Below are 25,504 nucleotides of genomic sequence, written 5' to 3' on the forward strand. Positions count from 1 at the left end.
AAAAAAGAAAATGATGCAGATAAAACTGCGACATCTGCTGCAGTGTTGCCAAGTTCATACATGTCCGCAGGTTGAAGCGACCCCAATTGTGTGATATTTAGCACCGGGAATGCGTATTTCAGCAGGAAACCCTGCCAAAAAGACATATATTTTACCCCCCATAAGAGATTTTTACCAAAAAAAACCCCACTGAAATGAGACTGGGCTTGTTTTGGGCTAGTTTTGAGTAGCGATTGGACGGGTTTTGTTGTGAATATCTGGCAACCCTGATCTGCTGACGGACACTGTGCTGCGTTGTCACCGGAACATCCCAGGTGAAGATAATGAGGAATTTACGCCGCTCCCTTTGCCAAGTGCATTCCAAACTGCTACCTACGGTACACGTGTGTCCTGCTCACATAGGGATGATCAAATATAGGGAATACTGATTCCATTTGGAACTCACCCCGTGAACCGTTCGGTACGAATACACGAACCGTTACACCCCTAATATATATATATATATATATATATATGTATATATATATATATATTATTTTTTAATTGACTTGGTTGTTCATTTAAACAACAAATATTTTTAAAACTTAAAATATTACACACAAATATATAGATATATTGTATGTAATTGTAGAGTATTAAAAATAAATATTATTATTTTTATTTACATGATGTATATTACACACACACCTTCTCTCAGCACCACCCTCTCATAGGCAGGGAATCGTGTGGCGACGGCAGCAGAACTTTCCTCTCGGCTCTTCCGCAGGTCTTTCTTCTTAGCCGCCCTCTGACCACGTAGTCTCCAGAAGTCAGCTCTGTCACTTCCTGAGCCCTTATGTGTGTTCTGGACGTTTGCCATCTGCTCCGCTCTGATCGGCACCGGAGCAAGGGTTGTGAGCAGAAAAAGAGCGAGATGGATCATTATAGAGCAATGATTTGTGCTAGCAAAGTCTACTATGTGGTTTTGTCCTATATACAAAGAAAAATGTTTACGCTATTTCCGGGGCTTAAACACCATTTAGTTTAGGCATGTTTTTTTGATTCTCAGGAAAAGATTGTCCATCCTTCTCCGTTCTCACCTGCTCTTGTTGGGAATGATGCCCTTCTCCAGCAGCTGGTTGTCTTTGCCCAGGCGGATGGATAGCCAGTTTCCCAGCTTGCCGTCGTATAAGGTGTCCACTACCTTGAGGATCTCCCCCCGGGAGAAGGCCAGACACTGAGGAAGCTCCTTCTCATACTCAAAATGGGTCCTGATGAAAAACGAGTCCCCTCGACCAGATACCAAGATGTCTTCGTAAACTAGGACACAACACAGAGACATAAACTCCCAAACATGTCTCAGACTGGGATTAATGGAAAGTGCTTTTAATTGCAATATGCATCAGAAGATGGAGACTAATAAAAATAAACAGATAAAAATAAATAACATAAATAAAAAATAATTACAATAAAAACAAATCAAAAGGAGCTGTTTTTTTAAAATCTTTTTTTATATATATTTTTAAAATTAAAAAAATAAAAATAAATAATATATGAATAAAGAGATAAACACAATATAAATAGATACAAATAAATAATTAAATCAAAAGGTTCTCTAAAAATAAAACATACATACATAAACAAAAATAAATAAACTATTAAAATATATAAGATAATAAAATATAAATAGATATAATAAATATAAATACATAGATAAAATGATAATAAAATATACAATTTAAATAGACGAAAATAAATAAGCAAACAAATAAATAAAAAAAGAATGAATTGAAAGTTATTTTCAGTCTACCAATCTCTCAACTTCTCCAAAATAATGCTGTAAATGAAGTCTGTTGTGCTTTGTGAATTTGAAATGGGTTAGGGTCATGGGATTAAATGGGATACAGTGTCATTAAAGGATCAAATTTACAGCGGTCAGATTTCCTCTAGTGGTGCAGCCACCCTCTTGATTAAAGCTCTGACACCACATCTGTCTCGGCTCAGACCAAATGAGATTCAACCCCTGACAGTGCCAGTCCTCGCTTTCCCATGAGACATCCACACCGAGGAGAGACGGAGTGGGAGAAATAGAGACGGAGACAGGGAGCGAATGCGATGGAAGGATGGCATGACAGCAGAAAAAGAGAGATAGAGCAGAGAGAGCAGTGTCAGATCCAACAGTAGGGGTCACTGCTGACGTCCCGCCCGCCTAGCGATGGGGTTAGGAACTTGGACTTTTTTCTGAAAGTTGAAAGTTTCTCTGATGGGATTGAACCAATAAACATTCAGCACAGGGGCTCATTTACTTCCTCACATAACAGGCGTGAGAAAGCACAGCTCACAAACATGAAAATCAAGATTTTTGCATGTTTGTACACGTGTGCGCATGACCACACTTGACACGGCAGTCCTTGGAAGAGACAAAACTGGCTACGACTGGTTTTGTACTGATGAGCAACACGACAGACTCTGTGTGTGTATAGGGGGAAGGGAAGGATGAAGAGAGAGCGCTTCAGGGCCTGTTCACACATACAGAAATGTATTAATGGTTGCTAGTCCTACTGTGGGATGTTCTAATGTAGGGGCCAAAAAAGTCCTAAAATATAATTTGGAAATTATTATTATTATTTAAAGGTGCAGTAAATAAATAAATAGGCTTAGGATTGAACAAGCACACCAACTCCAGTGATGACTGTGGACTAGGGTTATTATCGTTATTTACTAAAACTAAAACTATTGAAAACATTTCTGTTAATTGAAATAAAGCTGAAATAAAATACAACTAAACTATATTATAAATGTTGCCTTGGCAATAAACTGAAATAAGTTTAGTTGAAGCACTAAAATTATTAAAATTAATAATGAAAACTAAAACTGAAATGAAAATAAATTAAACCTGAATAGCAATATTAAAAAACAGCTAATAAAATTAGAAATGCATACAAATAAAAATAAAAAATAAATAAAAGCTAATTCAAAATAATAATACAAAGAGAATAACACTGTTGTGTGTTCGCTGAGGTGAAGCGAGGGCCGGGTTTGTGTGTTTAAAGGGTTAGTTCACCCAAAAATGAAAATTAGCCCATGATTTACTCACCCTCAAGTCATCCTAGGTGTGTATGACATTCTTCTTTCAGACGAATAAAACCGGAGTTATATTAAAAAAGTCCTGGCTCTTCCCAGCTTTATAATGGCATTGACTTGATGATTCGTTTCTGAAGTCCATAAAAGTGCATCGATCCCTCATATAACTCAAGCTCCTCTTCTCTTATATCAAAATTCTCCGCCATTTTTCTTTAAAAATTCTCATTTTAGACTTTATTTAGACTAATTCATGACCAGTGTTTTGTTTTGCTCTATCCTCTGCACTTCTACGTTTGTCTATACACAATACAAAAGGGTTCAAGGGGTTACTCTTACGCCACTTCACTTCAGAAGGCCTTTATTAACCCCCGGAGCCGTGTGGAGCAGTTATATGATGGATAGATGCACCTTTATGGAGTTCAAATAAGGACAACCATTCACTGCCATTATAAAGCTTTGAAGAGCCAGGACATTTTTAATATAACATTTTTAAAATAATTGTATTCGTCTGAAAGAAGAATGTCATATACACCTAGGATGGCTTGAGTGTGAGTAAATCATGGGCTAATTTTCATTTTTGGGTGAACTAAGCCTTTAATATGTGTGGTGTGAGCGAGGCTTGTGTTCTTTTGCTCTCACCCTCGGTTTTATTCTGTGCCAAAATAGTCACGACCTCACCCCGCGGGATCTCCAGCAGGAACAGCACGGCCTCCTCTCGCACAATGCCCCGAAAGTCAACGTTATTCACCTTTAGGGGAGAGACAGATAACACGCATATATGCACATACAGTTGAAAAGGAAATATGGCATATGCAAATCAAATTCAAAGCACATTCTCTTCTCCTAAAGGGATCTTGGAAAACTGTACATGTACATACATATAATGTTTACTTAAAGCTCTATCCCCAATCCACCGAGGCTATTTCTGAAAACTACCATATAATGAGCATAATAAGGTTAGCTTATCATAAGAGATGTCTTTTACATTCATAACATTTAAAGATACAGCAGGGGCGTAGCCCACTATGGCCCGCCCACTATGATGACTAGGCCCCCCCAGTTTATTATACAAATATAATAATATTTGTTAAATTACAGTTGTTTAAATTATTTTAACGTGGTTACAAAATTATTATAACATCTCAAATACTGAAATAAATAAAAAGTGTTTTTTTTTGTGTGTGTGTGTGTTAGGAAATTAGGTGTCAGGCTGTCTCATGCATGTCGCGTGGCTCGAGCCTGCGAGTTCATGAAGTGTGTTTACATATTCAATTAGCCTATAATTTGCAGTTGTGTGATAGATAAACAGCAGCGATGCAAAATGCCACTGAGATACAGTAATAAAAACAGCTTATTTTATTCTAAGGGTCGAAGAGAACATAGAAAATGGCCATGAATAATTCAATTACAATTGTTTGTGATGCAAAAAACCTCAACTAACATTATAGCCCCTGCTGTATCTTTAAATCTTATGAATGTAAAAGACATCTCTTATGATAAGCTAACCTTATTATGCTTATTATATGGTAGTTTTCAAAAATAGCTTAGGTAGATTGGGAAGAGAGCTTTAAGTAATATATAAGTGAACCTCAGAAAGAAAAAAAAACTAAAAACCAAACTGAAAAATACATTCCCCTAGTTCAATCACTGGCACTTTCTAACAACTCCATAAATAAGACAATGTTGTTATGAAATATGATGCTATATTCTGAACTGTCAGAACATTAGTAAGTCATTTCAGCTGATGTCAACAGAACTGTTGTTTTCGTACCTTCATGATCTGATCCCCTACACGGAGACCTTCTTCTTCAGCCGGACTGCCCTCCTGGACTCCTGCTATGAATATTCCCACATCATTTCCTCCAGCCAACCTCAGCCCAACACTCTCTCCTTTCTGAAAGCTCACCATCACTGTGTTGGGCCTAAAAATAAAAAAAGAGCGAGAGTTAGGTATTTTCTAACATCTTGTCTGTAATAAGAGACAGTTTTCCTGTGACATCACTTCAAAAAGTTTTTAAAAAGCATCTGACCAAAATACAATATAGTGCATGCGATTAATTTTAATATAATTAATATATAGAAAAAATATTGAATTTTATTTTTTAAATAAATTAAAATAGTCATTTTTTCATTAAATGTTTTTTTTTTTTGCAAGCTGCAAGCAGACGGACTCCAAATTTACTTTAAATCACACCTGGCAATACACTAAGTTTTAAACATGGATATTATTCACTTTAGAAGGCCTTTATTAACCCCCCGGAGCCGTGTGGAGTATGTTTATAATGGATGGATGCACTGTTTTGGGCTTCAAATTTTGCCATTCACTGACATTATAATGCTTGGAATAGCCAGGACATTTTTTAAAGGGTTAGTTCACCCAAAAATGAAAATTTTGTCATTAACTACTTACCCTCATGTCGTTCGACACCCGTAAGACCTCCGTTCATCTTCAGAACACAAATGAAGATATTTTAGTTGAAATCTGATGGCTCTGAAAGGCCTCCATTGGCACAATGGCACGGTTCACTCTCAAGACCCTTAAAAGGCACTAAAGACGTCGTTACAAAGTCCATCTCACTACAGTGGTTCTACAATAACTTTATGAATCGGCGACAATAGTTTTTGTGCGCAAAAAAACCCTAAATAACGACTTATATAGTGATGACGATTTCAAAACACGGCCTCATGAAGCTTCGAAGCGTTATGAATCAGTGAGTCGAATCATGATTCGGATCGCGTGTCAAACGCCAAACTGCTGAAATATGGCGATCCAAACTGCTCATTCGACTCACTGATTCATAACGTTTCGAAGCTTCATGAGGCCGTGTTTTGAAAACGTCATCACTATATAAGTCGTTATTTAGGGTTTTTTTGTGCACAAAAACTATTCTCGCCGATTCATAAAGTTATTGTAGAACCACTGTAGTGAGATGGACTTTGTAACGACGTCTTTAGTGCCTTTTAAGGGTCTTGAGAGTGAACCGTGCCATTGTGTCAATGGAGGCCTTTCAGAGCCATCAGATTTCAACAGTCTTACAGGTGTCGAACGACATGAGGGTAAGTAATTAATGACAGAATTTTCATTTTTGGGTGAACTAACCCTTTAATATAACTCCAATTGCATTTGTCTGAAAGAAGAATGTCATATACACCTAGGATGGCTTGAGGGTGAATAAATCATGGGGTAATTTTAATTTTTGGGTGAACTAACCCTTTAATATCAGAAATGCAATAGGAACCCATTAAATAGAAAGACTCCCAAATAAGATGTTTGGAGAAAAACATACAAATGGTCCAATTTCTATTCATTCTTTCCAAACACACCAAGAACCAAATGCACTGTCATGTCTTGTTTTCCCCTGCTCTCCAGCTGAAAGCACCTCTATCATCCTGTGCTCAGGTAAAAACCAACTCTGGACTCTAGTCTTAAAGCAAAGCGGCTCTGTAAGCAAGTGCAGGACACAAAAATAACCTCTCCCAGTGGATACGAGCAGCAGCAGACTGCCTTTTCCTCATGAATATGGAGGAGCTGACGGAGAGGATGATTAAAAGAGAGAGAAACAGAAAGAGAGATTGCTGCGGTATCCACTCCCTGTGTGAAGCTGTGATGCAGATGACCCCCCATCTCGGTTTCATTTTCTGCGCTTTGTCTTCCTGTCCGCTCTTCCACCAGTGTGACAGTTTAAACGGATAGTTCACCTCAAAATTAAAGAGTCCATTTTATGCCCTGTTATAAAGTCTTGATTTTGCGTATATTACATTGTCGCAGCACCTCTTTTCCCAGTCTGTCAGTAACACTTTAATTTAGTTCCTCTCTCTTTTCCTACGTTTACACTGTTGGTCCAAATCTGAATATTTGTGTATCCGAATCAGATCTAAATTTATTGACATCCACATTGTGTATCACAACTGTTCAGATCTGATTTGTGTGTCCATGGCACTCTTTCGTTTGCTTTGGAGCGTTGGTCTGTATAATGTGTAGGGCTGTGCGGTTCATCAAAATTGAGCTTCAATTTTGGCTTCCGATGATTATGAAAATATGGTAATAGAAATAAAGTGATTATTGTGCCTCATTCCGTTACTTTCATGTACAGCAGTGCACTTTCACTCCTCAGAGCCCAAGATTAACGTGAAAATCAGTAAAATGTAACGTGACTTTTGTCAAATGGGAGTTATTAAAAGTGACATACTACAGAGCTTTTCCTCAGGCGGCTTTCTGTGCGCCCTCTCTGAGACCGAGCGGAACACAGACAAGCAAACTGAACTTTGAGATTTGGGTGCACGCCTAAATTGTCAAGCCCATACAAAAATATGTCAAAATGCTGGGCATGCCAATTATTCACAAAAGCCCAGTCAGTTATGTCTTAAAGATGCACTATGTAACATTTTATCAGTAAAATATCCAAAAACCACTAGGCCAGTGTTATATATTTCGTTCAGTTGAGTACTTACAATATCCCAAATGTTTCCAACTATTTGTAAATCGTGAGAAAATTGCTATTTTAACCAAGGAATCTGGACGTGCGAGGGAGTTGCCTGTCAATGGCGTCATATCTGCGTTACCCTCGGTTTTCTTAATTATGCTGTGTTTTTATTTTAAATTTGATTACTTAATTTCTGTAGTAAGCTGTTTGCTGGATTTGCACAGCAACCTTATTTCCAGCAAACTATACGCGATATATATTGCTATTGTAAAATAAATTACTCATCTAAGTTTTTGGTCACTATTATTTTGTTAAATAATATTGATTACAATATTGATGTTTTTTGCCATAATCGAGCAGCCCTAATAATGTGTGTGTGTGTGTGTGTGTGTGTAAGATGAGTGTGTGGTGATTGAACTCTAGCTCTGTCTACAGATCTAAACTCAGCCCTCAGTGAGTCCTCAGGTTTATAGCTAGTGAATAATATCTTAGTTCAGTGAATAAGATCATGCGTGAGGAGGGTTGACCCTGCGGGTTATTCACAGCATCCACTCACCCGTAAATGGCCTCATCCTCTGGGCTAGGTCTCAGCAGGATCTTGGGTGTTGTCTTTAACGCTGCTGCACATTGAATAAAAAAATATTTAGCATCAGTTTAATTCTGAAACAACTGCAAGCAGATAGAATCCATATTTAAATCATAAATAGACTTCTGTTCAAAAGTTATTTTGTATTCAGCAGGCATGCATTAAATTGATCAAAAGTGACAGTAAAGACATTTATAATGTTACAAAATATTTCTATTTCAGATAATTGATAATTAATATTCATCAAAGAATCCTGAAAAATATATCCTGGTTTCTACAAAAATATTAAGCAGCACAATTGTTCTCAACATTGATAATAAAAAGAAATGCAGCAAAACAGCATATTCATAAAGATAAAGATTATGTGACACTAAAGACTCGAGTAATTATGCTGAAAATCCAGCTTTGCATCACAGGAATAAATTACATTTGAAATTATATTTAAATAGAAAAATTTATATTTTAAGTTGTAGTAATATTTTAGTTTTTTTCCGATCAAATAAATGTCATCTTGGTGAGCATAAGAGATTTCTTCCAAAAACATTACTGACCCCAAAATTTTTAACAAACTATGCATTTTGCATAAATGTTAAAATAAATAAATATGTTCTTATGACAATGCAATTATGTAGCAGCATTTTTCTTTGCATACCAGTGACAGTTTTAGTGACACATTTAGTGATCCTAAATAAACTTCTGATGGTAAATGTTCCACTGAGGTAAAAGGCAGAAGTCATGACAGATGTTTTCTTTAGCATGACTCCTGGTGAATAACTAACATCAATGATGGTCAAACCATCTTTTTTAGCCTACAGTATGTAACGTTGCAGTTTCTAATAAAATTTCTGGTCAACATTTTTCTGGTTTTATTTAGTCAGCAAAGCCAATTATATTTTAATTTAGCAATTGACAAGTATTGACGATTGGCAATACTTGATATTGTCTACTATCAAACTATGAGGGATGTACAGAGAATCATGTTCCTACGTGGTGGCTCTTCCTCCTGTGGTTCTGCTCTCTCCTCCTGGGCTGGAAGCGGCTCCTCTGGAGTTTTGTAAGGAGAGGATGTTACAGTGGGCTTTGGAAGTCTGCTTTGAGGGTCCTCCCTAAAAAATAAACACAACAACAGATAAACTGCAGTTTTGATCTGACCGTTTCGGACTGAGAATATACATGTTCCACTAACATTAGACAACCAGGAATTGCTCCTGAGTGTCTTGAGCTAACAAATTACTCTTTGTGAAATATTCTGACTGAAATGTGCATTTGTGCTATGTCTTTAAAATAAGTGCCATACGCCATAAGCTGTGTTCCAGATTTGAAGTTGATATCACAAAAATTTACGTTCTACATCAAAAATTTTACAAAATAACACTGTTAGACAATTTTCTTGTTTTGGTGAACTATCCCTTTAAATGTTCAAATATTTTTTGGAGCTACTGTATTATCCATCCCTAATGTGTGTTGAAAATACACTATTTCTGCAAAAGTTTTGGAACATCTGGCTTTACATGCACATTCACTTTCTCAAGGCTTTCCACAAGGTTTAGGAGTGTTTATGGGAATTTCTGACCATTCTTCTAGAAGCGCACTTGTGAGGTCAGGCACTGATGTTGGACGAGAAGGCCTGGCTCACAGTCTCCGCTCTTATTCATCCCAAAGGTGTTCTATAGGCCTGAGGTGCAGGCCAGTCAAGTTCCTCCACACCAAACTCGCTCATGCATGTCTTTATGGACCTTGCTTTGTGCACTGGTGCGCGGTCATGTTGGAACAGGAAGGGGCCATCCCCAAACTGTTCCCACAAAGTTGGGAGCATGAAATTGTCCAAAATGTCTTGGTATGCTGAAGCATTAAGAGATCCTTTCACCGGAACTTGGGTCAAGCCCAACCCCTGAAAAAAAAAACCCCACACCATAATCCCCCATCACCAAACTTTACACTTGGCACAAAGCAGTCAGGCAAGTACTGTTCTCCTGGTAAACGCCAAACCCAGACTTGTCCATCAGATTGCCAGACAGAGAAGCGTGATTCGTCACTCCAGAGAACACGTCTCCTAGAGTCCAGTGGCGGTGTGCTTTACCCCACTGCATCCGGCACTTTGCATTGCACTTGGTGATGTAAGGCTTGGATGAGCTGCTCGGCCATGGAAACCCATTCCATGAAGCTCTCTACACACTGTTCTTGAGCTAATCTGAAGGACACACAACGTTTGGAGGTCTGTAGCTATTGACTCTGCAGAAAGTTGGCGACTTCTGTGCACTGTGACCCTCAGCATGTGCTGACCCCACTCTGTGATTTTACGTGGCCAACCACTTCGTGGCTGAGTTGCTGTTGTTCCCAATTGCTTCCACTTTGTTATAATACCACTAACAGTTGACCGTGGAATATTTAGTAGTGAGGAAATTCCACGAATGTACTTATTGCACAGGTGGCAACCTATCACGCTTGAGTTCACTGAGCTCCTGAGAGCGACCCATTCTTTCACTAATGTTTGTAGAAGCGTCTGCATGCCTAGTGCTTGATTTTATACACCTGTGGCCATGGAAGTGATTGGAACACCTGAATTCAATGATTTGTAGGGGTGTCCCAATACTTTTGGCAATATAGTGCATCTAGAGCTGATCTTAAAGCTGTGCGTACCTGGCATTCTCTCGCGCTGCATCATTAGAAGAGTGTGAGGAGAGGTCAGATTGACGTGACCTTTGGTCATCTTGAGGTGAGTAGGAATGGTACGACTCCATCTCAGAAATATCTGAAAGATACAAAAGTCTACAATGAGAAGCGAAGGACTTTCCTTCGATTAGTTCTGGACAGGAAAGAGACGAGGCCCAGAGGAGACAGAATTAAATGGACCCACAACCACAGAGAACGGACCACCATGTTACAGTCGACTTGGTGTTAATTTGCCAAGATCTGCCCCGTTATAACAACCATTTCTGTTTATATACAGTATACTGTGATTTTGACCACAGGATAGCCATGCATTTTTGACCCAAATCATGTTGATTTACAATGCCTACATGACTCAAATGCCCAGAATTTCATGAAGCTGTCATGAAGAGACTAATAGCAGTGTTATACAGAGGCAGAAGGTGTGTCGGACAGGTGCGATTAATCTTTATATGAACAGAACACCCTTATAAAGGTAGAGGAAAAAGGACAGACAGGAAGTGACATCTACTGCAACTGCCTTGGAAAGCAGAGATGTGTGCAAAGCAGCTAGTACTTGCATACATTTAAGATACGTTGATAGTTAAAAGGAACAGTTCACCCAAAAAATAAATAAACAAAAATGGAAATTCTGTGAATCAGATGGATTTGGTTCTCAAGTTCAACTCAGTTGAGTCAATGATTCGTTTGCATCGATTCTCAAATTAACAGATTATCATTAAATAACAATTTAAGTCTTGGTCTGAATCTTATGGACTACTTTGTGTTTTTTTGTTATTATAGGATCATGGTCATAGAAAATATCTGACCGAATATTCTTCTAAATATACATTTTTTTGCGACACAAAAGAAAGAACGTCTCATGGGTTTTGTATCGATGTGAAGGTGAACTTTTCCTTTAATTTCTCATTTTAGAGCTCTACTTTGTCCAGGAAAGTTAAGAATTATTTGATAACAAGTAAAACCAACAAGACGCAGAGCAAGGAAAATGAAGCATCGCCCTGAAAGAGAAAGCAGAACAGAAGTAGTGACGGCCGGGGAGGAAGAAAAGAGTTACTGTGTGGTCTGCTGGTGATCTAAGTGCATGTCCAGTGCATTAAGAGAACTCCTGCTCTTCTGAGCGCCGCTGGTGGGCGGTACGCCATGCCTGTCCTGCAAATCTACAACACACTCCATCCATAACAGAGCAAAAGGACACCGCAGCCCACCTGCTTCAGAGCTCGGGGGGGTTAATGCTTAGAGCTAACAGAGTAAACCAACACAAATATGCTCCCAGAACTGGCTGAAGATACAGTATAATGCACAAAATGTGTTACATTTTTGACTCAGGAAGGGCAGAAATATGCAAGTGATGGGGTGTGGGGTCGAAAAGTCTGAGAACACAATGGAATCTGGGATTAAAAATGTTATGTAAACATGAAAAAATAAAAAATAAAATGGAAAAATACCAAAAAAACAAAATATTAACTTTTAAAATTGTAATATTTATTCTTAAAAATAATAATAATGATATATTAAAAATTAAAACATTAATTAAATAAGAAAAATGCTAAATAGATAAATTGTAGTTTTGATCGCACAATTTCCCATTTAGAAATTATATATATATATATATATTAGGGCTGTCAAAAGATTAATCGCGATTAATCGCATCCAAAATAAAAGTTTGTGTTTACATAATATATGTGTGTGTACTCTGTTAATTATTATTTATATATAAATACAAACACATTCATGTTTATATTTAAGAAATATTTGCCTGTATATACTGTATATACATTTATATAATCTATAGAATTTTTTTTCTCCTATAGATTATATATGTTTTATATATAAAAATAATATTTTTTTCTTAAATATATACATGCTTGTGTGTGTATTTATATATAAATAATAATTAACAGAGTACACACACATATATTATGTAAACACAAACTTTTATTTTGGATGCGATTAATCGCGATTAATCTTTTGACAGCCCTAATATATATATATATATATATATATATATATATATATATATATATATATATATATATATATATATATATATATATATATATATATATATATATATATATATATATATATATATATATATATATATATATATATATATATATATATATATATATATATATATATATATATATATATATATATATATATATATATATATATATATATATATATACACACACACACACAGTATGGACCAACATTTGACAGCCTTTGTTTTAATTATAAGCGAACAAACTAACTGAGCTAAAACGCTACTTTTTGTGAAATTTACTTTTATCCTCTATGTTTACATGCACAAATTGTCCTTGATCCAAATTAAATTAAATCCGACTGCAGATTCCGAATGTACTGTATATGTTCTCTAAAATCTGCAGCACGATGAAAACATGTTTACATGCATGTTACATTTACTCTGAACTAATTTTTTGAGCATGCCCTTCAAGAGTGACATTAAGTGTCACATAATCGTAAGAACAAGACGCTAGCGAGTCCAGTCAGCTGATTAAAGAAGAAAGTCGATTTAGCATATCACCTTAATGCATATCTGGCTTTTATTGTTTTTTCTTCTCATGTTGCTAAATCTAGCAGGATCCCAATATCTTACTCATTTATTCAGAACAAGCTCAATTTTTCTCTCTCTAATTGTTTTCATTTAATTCGATGGGCTATCGGTCCGATTATTTAGGGATTATTAGGCAGCATGTAAACACAGATTCTGGAGAACATCAGGGAGGATCAGGTCAGGGAGCCGGTGTTTTCCAGGCTGTGGGGGAGAGAGGCGTGTATCCATCTGTTGGGTGGGGATGAAATTACAGTCTGTACCTTACGAGGGGGAGGACAAACCACAGAGACAGCTGCTGTACACTCCCTGACTACAACCCAAAGCAGCACGGACAGGACTTGATTTAGTCCACAGCGCTACTGTAAAACACACGCAGAGTAACAGAAAGAATGACAGAGAGCATACACACATACATACATACATGCATGCAAAGGCTAGACCCTAGGGCTGGGAAATATTGCATAAAAAAAGATCATCTGACGATATTTGATATTGCAATATTAGTGTATTTATTCTGGGTGGAAAAAATTATATACGTGTGTTTATAATAGAGTAACACTTTACAACAAGGTTCCAGATGTTAACATTATTAACATGGACTAACAACGAAAAAAACAACAACTCCAAAGCATTTATTAATCTTAGTTAATTTCAATATTTACTAATACATTATTAAAATCAAAAGTTGTATCTGTTAATATTATTTAAATGGACCTGAACTAACATGAACAATGAATATGTTTTTATTAATTAACATCAACAAAGATTAATTTTAACTAACATTAAGAACTAACATTATAACTATATATACACTGTATGTATGTATATAATATATATATATATATATATATATATATATAAACATACATATATATTCACTTTAAATATATACACATACATATATATGTACTTTAAATAAATAAATCTAATATTTAGTAGTATTTATAATATATTTAATTTAAAATATATAGCAGACAATAATATAAAAATATACAGATTTTATTTTAAAAATTAAATATTATTATTATTAATAATAATAATAATAATAAAAACATTAAAACATTATACATTCTTTTTTAACATATAACCTAACTATCAGCATTTTATTTCACTTGTAAAATAGTAATGATATATTAAGGATATTCCTTATAATCGCCCAGACCTACTAGTGACTAAGAATAAACAAAAGGCACTTGCATTGTTCTTAAACACACAGTGTGTTAAAAGACAACATGAAATAAAAGCTGAACTATTGTAACACGTCCCTGGTCTTATTTTATTTCCTTAAAAGAAAAAAAATGTTTTCATAACCAAACTAAATGTAACACCTTACCCCCTAACACCATAATTCATTTGAATCCCACAGCAACACAGTCAAGTCCAACCCTATATTAATTCCCCAATGAATATACTGTTTAACATAGAAATACACTGCATTACGGAAGTCAAATGTGTTGTGAATTCAGTTGCTGTCATGTTGTCTCTAAACACAATTACCTTAATTTACATATAACAATGAAACACGCAGGGACGTCATCCAATTGCATACAAAACGAATTGAAGATAAAGACACAGGGGACAGTGACTGATTTACGACAGTAAGCCTTGAGTGTCACGGTTCAACGTATTCAAGCATGCTAAACTAAAAAATGTCACAGCTTCTTTAATACAATGAACAATAAAAACGAGGAAATAGCTGAAAGCCGGCTATCACATCATCTAGTCAATATGAAAAGTAGTGCACAATGGTGCGCTAGAGGCAATGAACCGTACATGCTGCATTTTTATGGCAGGGTGTAAATCACATCTCAATTTAACTTCTCCAACCGGCACGAAGCAACATACACAATGCCTACACCGACACAATGCCTCGGTTCCGCCGAATCCGCCCTGCCCCACTTGACAAGCGGACACTTTTTCTGTACTGAAATTTACTTCCACCTGCATTTAATACCTTGAGGATGGTAGATCTGTAAAAGCCATACGATATCCAGCTGTCCCACCCTAATAACAGCTGAAGAGTATGAAATAGCATCTGACACAGTTTCTCCTCCATGTTTGAATAAGTCACCACCACACAGAAATAACATTGAGTAGACTTATTTATTGTTAAAGAAGGTATTAAAAAAGGAGGTTAGCATAAAACATAAGAGCACAGTGTGAAAGTTTTACAGGTTTGTTGAGGCACAGTCATGATTAAAGATTAAAGGCAACCAGACTTTATGTTGTGTCTCAGCGGTCCATCGGCTAAAAGTATGACATATCTGTATTATCTGTAAAAAGAGAACACAAAAATAGCATTTCTGTTGTAAGCAAGCTGTTTGCTTTTCTCAGGTAAGCGCATCTTTCTGGTGTTAAAATATTCATTGTGTTTAAGTGCAAACAATGGTGCATATGTATCTGATAGCAAGATTAAGATACCCGCTATTAACATCCATATGTCCATACACATTTTGTTTTATTTAAATCAATTTATTATAAAATAATTTAAATTGATTTGAAATAAATATAAACATTAATATATAATATATAAATAAATAAATAAATAATGAATCACGATTAATCGCATCCAAAATAAAAGTAGTGTTTACATAATATATGTGTGAGTACTGTCTATAATTATTAGGAATAAAATACACACAAATGTATCGATTTAAGAAAAATATGTGAGTGAATTTATATATAGATAATAATTATAGACAGTACTCTTATTTTGGATGCGATTAATCGTGATTAATCGATTGCCCAGCACTAATATACATATAAAAAAATCATATGACAATGTAATATACAAATTATTTTACATAATATATGTGTGCGTGTACTGTGTATAATTATTATCTATATATAATTACACACACATGCATGTATATATATATGTAAGAAATATTTGCACGTATATACTGTGTATATATAATTTATCTTATATATAAATATTACATCAATAATTTTTTTATTTATTAAATAAAAATATAACATTATAATATAACAATATATACATGCATATGTGTGCATTTATATATACATAATAATTATACACAGCACACACACATATATTATGTAAACACAAACTGTTTTTTGGATGCGATTAATCACGATTAATTTTTCCCCAGCCCTAATAAAAATACTATACTATAATTAATATAATTATAAAATAAACACTTTCTTAAAAGATATACAATTTAAATACATTAATACAGTATGTGAATTATAATAAATTATATGTTGCGGCTTCTACTTTTCGATCTGGCGGACGTTTTCTTTAAAGGCTCCTTCTACCACTCAACTTTTTAAAAGTAATTTAAAAAAATCTGGCAAAAAAAAAGTTTGTATGTGCTTTCTGGAATATAAAAAAGTGGTGCCTCTAACAAAAAGGCGCATGTATCTTTTATCAGAAATGCAGGACTTCCTCTAACACAGCTGCTATATTGAGTGTTGCGTTTCCTCCCATTCATTTTTCTACAAATGGTTTGTCTCCATATACTGTCTCTGATGTGGTCCACTAGTGGTCAGATGATCCGAGACGGATGTTAATAGCAGGTATAAACGGAGTCAGTAAATCTCAGCTCTTTGCTAAAAAGAGACGGTCTGTATCTGACAATACAGTCTTGTCATTTCTAAATGACTATGTGTTCCTGTTAAATATACTGTACTATCAATCTATAACTACACAACCAGAGGAAGTTTTATAACCCGTGTCCAACTGCATTAACGGCGTATCACCTCTGTAGAGGACCAGTCTTATTAAATCCATGACATATAGTTGAAATTATGCCAGTGGATGAAAACCCTGCTCCGACACAGACGGTGACAAATTGGGTTTTGTGCTTTGACACTCATTTCGAGTCTATTAATAGTGATTCGCATAATTAACTGTAATTTATTACAGCCTCAGCGCCTGGCAATGTGTACATGATATTACTAATCTGATTTATCAGAGCCAATTCATGCTATCTGCTTTTAATTAAAGTGTGGAGTTAGAGAGCAAACAGCCAGAGGGTGAGCACCACGGCTCAGGAAGCGCTGTAATGGAGACTAGTCTACGGACAAATGCTGCCTGATAGAAGCAACTTACCGTCAGGCTCCGAGTCGCTGTCTGCCAGGGCAGGGATGCGCACCAGGATCTGCCGGTGATCTCTTTGGACCACCAGTTGCAGCTTTCCCCGTGATTTCTCGATCAGCTTGCCGGCGTCACTCAGAGACAGGTTCTCGGTCACCGTTCCGTTGATCTGGAAAAATCAAAAAGACGCAACATTAATGGTTCAAGCATATATAATGTTAGGGTGCTACAAGTCTGATGTCAAAGGGCTTGAGTCAACCACAGTGTTAAAGGAACACTCCACTTTTTCTGAAAATAGGCTCATTTTCCAACTCCCCTGGAGTTAAACTGTAGCTTAGCATAGATCATTGAATCTGATTATACCGTTATAGTCTTGCTCAAAAATGACCAAAGAGTTTCAATATTTTTCCTATTTAAAACTTGGTTGTCACGTTGGTTATGTTGACGGAAGTTAGCCTATTTTCAGGCGCTGTGTAATATCATTGCGCCGCTGCACTCATGGTACGGCAGCAAAGTTTCTTGATTATTACGCAGGAATGAGAGTATAGTTCCTAGCCATTTCGGCCTAGAAAATCACAACTTTTCATTTTCCGTCGGCCTTATGCCGCGTTCCAGGCAACCCGTAACCCATGTTTTTCCAACCTTCTACTTGTGAAAGTGCACTGGAACGGCAGTCAAACCTGTGACTTCCCACCCGTGAACTCGTACTAGATCGATGTACTGTTTTTCCCCTCCGTTTCCCTCAAGTAAGCACCTTTGGCGTTAGAAATTATTGTAAATTTAGCATAAGCCTCATACGGTCCACCATGCTTTGTTTACATCGAGCTACCACACGATTCCTTGCACTCAGGCAGTTTGGCGTGACTTTGCCTGGAACGCTACAAAGTCGTGAGTCGTGGTTTGAAGTTGTAACTTTCGGCCTCAAAAACGCAGGATTTGTACATGATGTAACAGAAGAGTCAAGTTGTAAATAGGAAAAATATTGAAACTCTTTGGTCATTTTTGAGCGAGATGCTAACGGTCTAATCAGATTCAATGATCTATGCTAAGCTATGCTAAAAGTGCTACCTCCAGATCTGGAGATCGGCTGAATGGATTCGAAAACGGTAAAACTCAACTGTTTAACTTTAGGGGAGTTGGAAAATTAGCCTATTTTCAAAAAAGTGGAGTGTTCCTTTAAGATTGCCATTTTGGTAGCCTGACGTCATCAGTCATACTCAATTCTAGTCAGAATATGAGTCTGATACTGCTCCGTTGGGCTGTGATTATGGGGCGTGTTTCAACCGAACCAGGAAAGCCCTCAATTGGATAGACCTACAACCAATCAGAGCAATGGAGCAACGCATAACGTTAGTTGTCAAATGTCAACAGAACTCAACTGCACTGTGTTGCCAAGTCCACGGGTTGAAGGCGACGCCAATTATGTGATATACAGACCCAGGAATGCGAATTTTAGCTGCCAGCCCTGCCAAAATAACACATATTTGACCCCCCAAATGCCATTTTTTAGGAGCAGATTTACTAACAGCCTGCGCCAGTGCAAACCCTCTTTTGAGTGCCAGGATTTACTAAAGACACGCAGTGAAAAATTTGCGCTGAAAAGTTATTTTTTGCGGCTGACCTTATTGCATATGCATTTGTAGGGTTTTCCCTTTCAGATGCCAAATTTATGGGAGGAAAGTATTTAAATTAATCATGCAAGGTGATTTACTTAGGTTTGCGCTCGTCAATTTACTGGTGTTTGCGCCATTATTTACAGCCTAAGAAAAGCATGTCTTAAACCAGACGCGTTGCTCTTGGTAGATTGCGTTGGTCATTATGGAAATGATCCGGCTGTGTCTGTGTTCATTAATTTGCGTGTCGTCAGTTGATCACGTGCAAAACTGTCCACTCCCATCGCCACTTTTTTGGAATTGCACTCTCACGCTAATTTGCCCTGTTCAGTAAATCTGGCCCTTAATGTGTGAAGATGGCTGTTGTGTGAAAAGTCTGATAGGAACCTTGAGAATGATGTCGCCCTCCTGGAGATTTCCATCTCTGGCAGCCAATCCAGTGCTGGTCATCTCTTTGATGAAGATCTGGCTTCCCAGCCGGAGGCCGTACTCTACAACCAAACAGAATGAAACATTGGTTCTGTGCAGCAACGTTAACATGAACCTAACAACCATGATGACCTTGACCCTTTTAAGTACTCAGCAATCCCTCCAGCTGTCAGTTTAGTGGCCCACTGAATGCCTATAACACTACAAACAACCAAATTGAAACTGAAAATATGGAATATTGATCTGACGGGCAGAACCAGAGCTCTGAAAGCTCAACTAACAGAACTGGATATGATAAATCTTTTGGTTCAAATTTAGTTTCCAATCCAAGGTATAATCTGGTAATACTGTAAACAGCGCTACCCGCTTTGCCCTTCTGGGCTGAGCGTTCTGAGGGGCTGGTGAGGAAATCGGAAGAGACGGGCCGATTTATGGGAAGTCACAAGAATGTGTCTCTGAAATCTCCTGACAGGCCCATCATGAATAAATCAGATTAAAATATCATCAAAATACAATGAGGACAAATGGTTTTAGGATGGATGTGTGGAGGTCTAAAGAAATGGGAGGATTACAAGAGGACAGAGAGAGAGACAGCTGCCCTGTGCACATGTGTGACGCTGAGATGGTCTTTTTATGTTGTGTATTATTTCCACAGCATCTCCACTGCAGAAATAAAGACTCTGCAACTGTAAAGGGGCCAACATCTTAGTTTGATCTTAACGGCTGTGCGGCACATTTTAGCATGGATTGTTTAGTGAACATGTCACAACATGTCATAAATGCAGCTTTGGAAAGAGGCTGTTATTGAAGGATGGGGTATCGCAAATGATACTGGACCTTACAGAGCAATGTGAACACTATACACTACTGTTTGTTTGGGGTTGGTACGATTTTTCTTATGCTCATCAAGGCCGAGTTTATTTGTATTTATTAAAATACAATAAAAACTATTATATTGTGAAATATTACAATATAGTCATTTATTCCTGTGATGTCAAAGCTGAATTTTCAGCAGCATTACTCCAGTCTTCAGTGTCACATGATCCTTCAGAAATCATTCTAAAATGCTGATTTGCAAGAAACATTTCATATTATTATCAATGTTGAAAACAGTTGTGCCGTTTAATAAATGTGTGAAAACCTTTATAACATTTTTTTCAGGATTCTTTGCTGAATATAAAGTTGAAAAGAACAGCATTTATTTGAAATATAAATCTTTTGTGTCCTCACACATTTCTTTACTGTCACTTTTGATCATTTGAAATGCATTGTTGCTGAAACTTTGTAACGGTAGTGTATTTATGAAGCTTTATTGTAGTTTAATAATGCTGCTAAAAATGTATTGTGTATTAAAAAAATATTGTGAGTTTATAAAATAATTGTGCATCCTTACATTTTAAATCTAAAAGAATATCGCACTGTTCAACTCTTCAATCTCATTGTCACGAAGGTCATTTACATGAGGAAAATATGAACTTGCAGCAAATTTATAGCAATGTTTACCGTAAACATTGATTCACATTGAGTATTTCCTTTAATAACGGCCATAAATTATAAAATGATTACTGGGAGTGAGCTATTCTACACTTGACTGCCATGAAATCTAATTTACATGAATAGGGCAATAAGATTGAAATCCGAATGATAATTAAATGAATACTTTTATTCAGCAAGGATGCATTAAATTGATCAAAAGTGAGAGTAAAGACATTTGTAATGTTAAAAAAGATTTCCATTTCAAATTCCCTTTGAATGGTTTTTAATCATTTCAGTCACCCAACTCTATTATATTCAAAATATGCTATTATTGACAAGCTAATCCGTGGTTCTCACCTTCATTGGGCCTGTTTTTCACCAGCATCACATTAATGGGCGGCTCCAGGGGCTCATGGTTCTGACGGTCTTTTCCTCTGTCCCGCTCTCTGCTGGGTGACGGTGAGTGATCCTGCAGCCGGTCCCTGCTATGGCTCCTGATCATCTTGTCCTCTGAACGGGTGTCATACCTCCGCGTGTCGTAGCCCTGGTCCCTCCCGTAGCTTCCAGCGGGGCTTCCTCCTCCCCCACGGCCTCTGCTGTGCTGCCTTTGATAGCGAGGCTCCGGGCTGGATCCACGCTCCAGCGTCCGGCCCCGGCTGCCGTCCCTGCGGTAGCCGCTGTCAGAGCTGGGAGATCTCTCTGGGCTCCTGCCTCTACTCCTTTCCCGCCGAGAGTCGTAATCCTGGCTGCGGTAATCCGGGTCCAGGTAGTCTATCCGGCTCTTGTCGAGGCTGCGGTCGTGCTCTCTGTCTCGGGTGTAGCCCAGGCCGCCATTTCCCCGAGGGTAATCAGAGTCTGGGTCACTGTGAATGCTGCGGTTGTCCTCGGGATAATAGCTGGATATGTTGTAATCACGGCTATCCACGCTCGGGGACGGGGGGCGCTTGAGGACAGACACCTTGCGAGGCCTCTTTACGGTCTGTGGGGCGATTGAATAAGATTAGTCTTTATACATTCAGCTCACTGTTATCAAAAGGACATCATCTAAAAGCAGAGGTTTATATTACTATATGCTCATTACTATAAGCAGGGATCGATTGCAGTACAATCATTTGAAGGCTGCATGTGAATTTGCCTTAAAAAAGAAATTAACCAGGGCTTGGAGCAAAACGGCAAGTAAAATAGGCAAAAAATGGCAATACAATTTTTTAAAATCTGTTATCTTCAGAATAAATCATAAAATATTTACTCAAGATAATTTAAAATAATTTAACAAGGAAAAACATTTTAAATACTTAATGTATCTGAGCATGATATTATATTTACGACTTTATGATGTCTAACATTACTTTTGTATGATGTTGATTTGATGTTATAGGTAACACATCTGTAATATTTAATTCATATAATATTCATATTATTTTGAAACTGATGTATTTGACATGAATGGATGGTTAAAAATAATATATAAGAAAAAAAAAAATTCTCAAAAAGGTAAAAATAAGAAGATTAAGAATAAGCAAATATTTAGCCTGGCTCCGCCCTCCTACGTACTTCCGCTCAATTTTAATTTTCCTTCAGTACTCCATCTGGGATTGCGGTATATTCTCTGGTTTTCTCAGATCAAATTTTAACCGGTCCAATCAGCGAACAGAGGGAGTGGCTGAGAACGATGACGTTGATGTTGTGCGCTAGTTTGAGATGACATACGTCACGTCCAAATGTTAGAGATTGGTTATGGCAGATCCAGAGTGGCTCTGGGCTGATCCAATAGGTTAAACTTCAACAGAGTACCCGCCTTCAAGGGAGTTAACGCTTGTCAATGGAGAGTGGCCAATGAAATGTACGAGAGTCTGGTAGGACCAGGCTAGCAAATATTGAACCTTAATAATAAATAAAACGTTAATATCTGACACTGCTAACCTATGCTAATAACCAAAGTAATTAAACTTGTTTTAGTAGCCCTCTCATAAAAGGTCAACATGACAAATACTCACTATTTTGGCCACTTTTCCACATTTCCGAAGTGACTGCACAGCAAAAGAATGAGGCACATTATCCATGGTGATGGTGTTGACCTGTATCACACGGTCGTTCTCACTGTCCACAAGCAAAATAAAACAAACGTTAAGTCTAAAACATTATATAGACATTCTATTTAACAATATTATTGGGTTTTTCAATAACATGTAGCGCGCCTCGTCCATTTGGGGACGTGTATCGACGCGCTCGTCGTTGTACTGGGCGACGGAGTAATTGTTCAATAAACCATCAGGAAAGAGCAGTGAGAAGAAGTAAGGTGCACACGTGACAATGTTTACTTAAGTAAACTTGACCAAAACCACACTACGAAAGAATAGTGTAAAACCCAGTATTACTTGTGTGACATTAGAACAGAATATATGGATTGGAGAACATGTATACAACTAAATTAACGATCTCTTAAACATTTTCTCATTTCTCTAAACATTTTTATCAAATATGGATCTTTATTTCCATTAAAAGGGCTTATTTCTTCTATTGTTGGCTCATTTTGTAAATATAAGCAACTGATTTAGACGCCCGCTCCGCATTGACGCAGAGTATAAACATGTTTACATTTTAATTATCTGAGTGTTTTTCATGGTTGTGTTGACATTTCTGCCTTTATAACTGAGGGGATTATAATCAGAGGAAGGGTAAGTTTAAAATAAAAATGTATAAATGTAATATATTTTTCTCCTGGTCCTTATTTTAAATAGGTCAAAAAAAATTTTTTTAAATTATCGATATTATTTTAAATAGGTCAAATTTTTTTTTTTTTTTATAAATTATCGATATCAACCGATATGAAACACTTATATCGTGATACAGTTTTCAGCCCTAATAACATGTTAAAGAAAGTCATATGGGAATACTTAATATTAATTTAGGACAACTAAATATGTTGTACATGAAGTGTATTCTATAGATATTCTATCTAATATTCTGTGAAGTAATGTAGGCCGGAGCACAATTTATGCATCATGCGCATTTGACTGAACTGTGACATTATTGGTAAATATCTTTTTTCCCAGCCTTGATTACATCAGCAGAAAATCCACTGTTTGTTGAAATGTATAAAGTTATTACACTGATAAACGATTATGAAAACTCTATAAACAACCTTTTTTCCTCTTTAGATTAACAAGCACTAATAAAACATGCACAATGACACTAAGGACATTTATCAGGGCAGTAAGCAGAGTCAATTTTGATTTAATGTCGATTTAAAAAGCTCTGTGAAAACTCGATACTTATTAACCAGCCTATACTGGTGTAAAATAATGGTTTACCAATACGCTAAACACGTATGCATTAGCAAGGTGAGTGAAGCGTACAAGAGCAGTCCATCGGCTGGTCCTCCTGGCAGCACGTCCGACACAATGATGGACGTCTCTCCGCTCTCCACGTTTGGATTGTCCCGGCCGCCGGACACAGCAATTCCAAAGCCCATTTTAGAGTCCTGCGAAAGAAAGAGAGAAAAATCGCTTTGAGTGTGAAAGTAGCACTAATGCATTTCCATAGTCATACATCACAGCTAGCCTGCCCAGGGCAGCACTGTTTAATATTGCTTCATAGAAGCACGCAAACAGCCAGCGGTGGTACACAATCACGTCCGTGCGCTCATAAAATAAATCTCTCATAAACGTCGACTGCGTGCCACCACAATGTGGTTTTGCAGAAAGCCATTGCACGCCAAAGCTAATGGAGACATGGTTCCACCTCATTGCTTGGCCAAATAACAACCTGCTGTACCTGCCTCAGAGGAACGCTGAATAAATAGAGTCTAATGAGCGGGTATCTCTGGCTTGATGCAATCTGCTCCAAATATATTCAGGCCCAATTAAAGCTGGAGATAAAACCTGACAGCACGGGGTGAAACCATGGCACTGACTAAGACTGACTCTAGGGGTAGGCGGTACCAAAAGCTTATATTATGGTATAGAAAGGGCTTGATGCTTACTTTTTCCCAACTAGCACATGTGGCGCACATTAGTTAGGAGCACATTAAAAAACACTTTAGGGGCGCAATTGATCAAATAATGCATTATTCCTTAAAGGGATATAAGGAGAAATTTATAAGAATTTTTATTTTATTTTAATTCATAACTGCTAACTTCAAACTGTATTTAATAATTATGTAATCATTATTAGGCCAACATCAAACTGTGTATATATACCCACATCTACAACAAACTGCATATATAGGAGATAAATGCATATATATATATATATATATATATATATATATATATATATATATATATATATATATATATATATATATATATATATATATATATATATATATATACATATATACATATATACACATACACACACACACACACACACACACACATATATACATATATATACATATATATATATACACACATACACATACACATATACATACACATATACTAATACTTATTAAATAAGTTAAATTATCATGCTGAAAAACATTAACTAAATTTAAATTGAATTGCCAGATACAGTTTATAATAACAACCAGGAAATTATCAATAATAACTAGGAAAAATAATGTATGCAAAATGCGGTACTTTTAAATTG

General features: G+C 36.7%; 1 protein-coding gene across 3 annotated transcripts in view; it reads right to left on the reverse strand.

Annotated features, from left to right (window-relative positions):
• Positions 1-25,504, reverse strand: part of tjp2b (tight junction protein 2b (zona occludens 2)) — a 93,430-nt gene that overhangs the window by 22,837 nt on the left and 45,089 nt on the right. For 2 of the 3 annotated variants that reach the window (XM_079827588.1, XM_079827587.1), the window contains exons 3-14: positions 24,265-24,389; positions 22,903-23,005; positions 21,263-21,884; positions 19,388-19,491; positions 17,403-17,556; positions 10,714-10,825; positions 9,061-9,179; positions 8,044-8,107; positions 4,835-4,985; positions 3,703-3,811; positions 1,080-1,299; positions 688-869 (exon numbers count right to left, since the gene is read on the reverse strand). In XM_079827588.1, the coding sequence (XP_079683714.1) occupies positions 688-869; positions 1,080-1,299; positions 3,703-3,811; positions 4,835-4,985; positions 8,044-8,107; positions 9,061-9,179; positions 10,714-10,825; positions 17,403-17,556; positions 19,388-19,491; positions 21,263-21,884; positions 22,903-23,005; positions 24,265-24,389 (2,065 nt within the window). The remainder of the gene's footprint in view (positions 1-687; positions 870-1,079; positions 1,300-3,702; positions 3,812-4,834; positions 4,986-8,043; positions 8,108-9,060; positions 9,180-10,713; positions 10,826-17,402; positions 17,557-19,387; positions 19,492-21,262; positions 21,885-22,902; positions 23,006-24,264; positions 24,390-25,504) is intronic. The other variant, XM_079827589.1, reaches the window with a different exon arrangement.

This window comes from Gobio gobio, assembly GCF_949357685.1.
Source record: "Gobio gobio genome assembly, chromosome: 10".
Lineage (NCBI taxonomy): Eukaryota > Metazoa > Chordata > Actinopteri > Cypriniformes > Gobionidae > Gobio > Gobio gobio.